The 4,145-nt window shown below is 39.3% G+C and overlaps 1 protein-coding gene across 1 annotated transcript; it reads left to right on the top strand.

Annotated features, from left to right (window-relative positions):
* Positions 1-331: 331 nt before the first annotated feature.
* On the top strand, positions 332-1,576 carry LOC126880791 (uncharacterized). The gene has a single exon (XM_050644850.1). It carries the CDS (start codon positions 332-334, stop codon positions 1,574-1,576), a length of 1,245 nt encoding a protein of 414 aa, XP_050500807.1.
* Positions 1,577-4,145: the final 2,569 nt, after the last annotated feature.

Raw genomic sequence — 4,145 nt, 5'->3', positions numbered from 1 at the left:
GGGTACGCAATTGACGAAACTCCTCACAATTTGTTGTATTTACCCGTTGTGCCACAGCGTGAACTTACCAATATCACTGTCTTGGCTCCCGATCAAGAAGGACAACCTGTAAACTTTAGAGGAGAAGAGAGCACGTTGGTTTTGGAACTTAGATCACGAGGGAAATGGGCCTAGTAATAAGGCCATCTACTGCTCCAAGAACACCATTAGTTGTGAAACCGTCTAAGTGGCAACATCGTATCCACAGAACACCATTACAACCGTCTCAGCGTAAACATCTTACGTTCGCAAAAAAATTGGTTTTACAATCACTTGGTTTTAAACTAAAAAAATGACGACAGTGTATGAAAATCAAGAACATTCAGACAGCGTAGTAATGCCTCCAATATTCGATATTTATCGTAAGCCAATGTTTGATGAATCGATTCGAAAGGCTGAATACCGAACATATGCACCATTCATTAAATCATTCAACTGCAATGATATTGTTGAATTCAGCATTAATCAAGTTGACTCGTTTTTTGAAATGAGCGAAACCTTGTTATGCATTAAAGGATCACTCGTCGATAAAGCGGGATCTGGAACAATCACGCTAGCAAATAATGTGGGTGCTTTTCTGTTCGATTCGTGTACGTACAGCGAAAGCGCACGGGAGATGGAAACAGTGCGGGATCCTGGTATCGTAAGTGCTGTACGTGCTATGACATGTTACAATCAGGAAGATTCCAAGTATATGGTTATGGCAGGTTGGAATTACCCTAATAATCCCATTCTAAACGATACTTCATTCAACATACAGATGCCTCTTAAGCACATTTTTAACATTTTCAACGATTATCCAATGATTACGTGTGGTCGTCAAACAATAAGACTAGTTCGAGCTCGAAACGACAACGATTGTTTAATTATTACAGATGCAGCTACAACAGCAAAGATTAACATCACCAACATTGAGCTCAGAGTGAAGCACATATATCCCAACGATGAAATTAAACTACAACTAATGACGTCCATTCAAGAAGATCGCCCTATAGTTATTCCGTTTAGAAAGTGGGAATTGCACGAATTGCCTACCATTACCAAAGGTGCTAGACGTGAAGTTTGGGCCGTTAAAACTAGCACATCAGTTGAAAGACCACGTTATGTTATTGTTTTCTTTCAAACGGGAAAGCGTAACACAATCAAAGCTGATCCTACCTTATTTGATAATGTCAGCATCCAAAGTATTAGATTATCCTTAAATGGAGAATATTTTCCGAACGAGAGAATGCAGTTGGATTTTAGCAAAACTGACTACAACGAGGCCTATTTCAACTATACCGAATTTCATCCCAGCTACGCACATTCCACACAAAAGCGACCTCTACTCGATTTCACAGCTTTCCAGCATCATGCATTGTTCGTCATCGATTGTTCAAAACAAGAAGAAAGCATGAAAGCATCCACTGTTGACGTAAAACTCGATATTGAAGCGAATAACGGTTTTCCCGACAACACCAAGGCCTATTGTATTATAATTCACGACTGTGTAATGGAGTACTTCCCTCTTACCGAAATTGTAAAAAGTCTAAATTAGGCGCAGAAAGTGTCAGTAGTACACGAGCAGTCATCATGAGAGTAGCATTCGTAGATATTCAGGGATTCGATGTGGACGGGTGGTTTGTTCCCAAAGAACTTACCATCGAAATAGGTTTTAAACGAAGCCATTACATCTTTTTACCTCCGAAACCATTCAATGCGCTAAGTAATGAGGATAAGAAGACTGCATCATACGTGGAGAAAAAACTGCTTGGAATTCGATATTCTGATGGAGATGTAGAATTGTCCAAACTAAATGAAATACTTGAAACCAAGTTGTTGTATGCCGCTGATTACATATATGTCCGAGGAGAACAAAAGGCAGCATTTTTAAGCAAGAAATGTCACATTTTTGGAGTTTTTCCCCTTATTATTGATGTTTGCAAGTTTGATGGTACGCCTCTTGCTACTGGAAACGTTGGTCCTGCTACAAACCCCTGCCACGCTGTTGGACTATTTTCATGCACCGAAAGAAATGTGGATCGTCTACGACACTGGTTTTCTTCTACTGTAATACCGTTATAATTTTTCTATGTATTAATAAATATGTTTAAGATTTTTTTTTTTGGTTTTTATTTAAACACCTTATTTACTGATCAAGTCTTATATTACATGAAGATTCGAATTTTCTCTTTACAATTTCAACAATAATTTTTAAAATTAAGTGTTTTCCACATCAAGCGTGGTATGTTGTTTGGCTAGCTTCATGTCTGGTTCTATTTGAATAGAAGAAAATTTTTGCTTAAATCATGTATTGAAAATGAAATTTGTTCTCATCTATTTATATTGTTTTATTTTACCACCAATTGAGTTTCAAGAATACAGATGAGGCTAGGCTAGGCTAGGCCGGGCGACCACCCTATACTTTTTTACTGAAAAGAAGAAGAGATCTAGCAATAAGCGACCACTTTTGCACTCAGCGTACAGGGTGGTCCCGGGAAAGAAGAAGAAAAAACTTCTTACAAGCCTCTGGTCATTGTTGTTGATCACTTCTTCATGCAATTATTGCGTCATACAGGTATACAGGTGACAATAGGTTTGCGTCATACAGGTATACAGGTGACACACAGGTGACACACAGGTAAAAGCAGGTGACAACGTTCTTACACCCTCTGGTCATTGTTGATCACTTCTTCGGGAACGAAGAAGAAGAGATCTTGAGATAAGCGATGAGTTCTTACAACCCTCTGGTCATTGTTGATCAATGTCACGTAAATGTCACATCATTCACGTTCAAATGTCACGTTATTCACGTCACGTCACGTCATTCGCGTCACGTTATTCACGTCACGTTATTCACGTCACGTTATTCACGTCACGTCATTCGCGTCACGCCATTCACGTCACTTTCTGTTAGGCACTATACGGAACAGAAGAAGAAGAATTGACAGTTAATGTTGAACGTTGACAGAAGAAGAATTGACCGTTGGCTTCTGTGTCGCCACCGCTTTCATTTGACACCCCATACGTCAAAATCGGATCATTAGCAAAGAAGATATGCTGTAATGCCGTTTTGGCAATGTCTATGTGTGGTTGTTTTTTATCTTAACGTATTCGCTACACCCTCCTCTTTCATTTACCGTTTTAATCATTAAAATCAGACCACTAACAACGGAGATATGTAGTAATGCCCTTTTGGCAATATTTTTATGTCTCACGTGACAGACAACATTTTGGCAGATACGCAAGAACTTTGTGTCATTCGACAGATAAGAAGAAGAAGATCTGTAACAATACGAAAGGACTAATAATTGATAAGCGAAAAAGAAGAAGAATTGACAACCGAAAAGAAGAAGAAGAATTGACAGCATGACAAACGAAAAGAGGAAGAACAGGTGGCCATCTTGGGGCTTCGTGACGTAGCTTCGTTCTCATTGGTCGGTAGGCTGGACTTTGATCTCATTGGTCCATGGGTGATGCTGCGGGTGGGCGGGGCTTCGTTCTCATTGGTCGGTGGGCGTGGCTATGGTCGGTGGGCGTGGCTTTCTGGCGGCAAACATCAAAGGATGCCGCACTTTCCCACGGCCTGCAAAATTTTCCCACGACCAACCGGCCCATACTCTGCTGAGAAGGTAGCCATTTTGAGAAGAGAATATGCATAAAATACGACAACCTCCCTTTGTTTGACATGCATAATAATTAAATAAATTAAATCAAACTTACCACACGCAAAACAGAGACCAAATTAAGCTTTATGCAAAAAAATTCACCAAAACACATTTAAATCACACAATACACTATGTACTTTTCATACGTACTCCTCTAAAAGTCTAAAGAAACATTCAATTAAATGAAATGATTTATCACGTGTCGTAAGTCGTAGACAAGAACACACGTTTACAATGAGTCTTCCCGCTTAAAAAACGGTGAATAGAGTAGGCGGGTCTTCGCCTCGGTCAACCATCGTGCGGCACAGTGCGCAGCACGTTGAAAATCGAGCACGAATTAGCTTATGCTTATACCTGTAGTATTATTATTCTATCTATGTATATTATGGATTGAAAATATAATATAAATATGTAGATATTCACATGCTTATTTAGTAAGCTACATTTATGGAAATAACT

The sequence above is a fragment of the Diabrotica virgifera genome, chromosome 2 (assembly GCF_917563875.1).
Source record: "Diabrotica virgifera virgifera chromosome 2, PGI_DIABVI_V3a".
Classification (NCBI taxonomy): Eukaryota; Metazoa; Arthropoda; class Insecta; order Coleoptera; family Chrysomelidae; genus Diabrotica; species Diabrotica virgifera.
The sequence above is the reverse complement of the archived record's forward strand: the minus strand, read 5'-3'. Positions and strand labels throughout refer to the sequence as shown.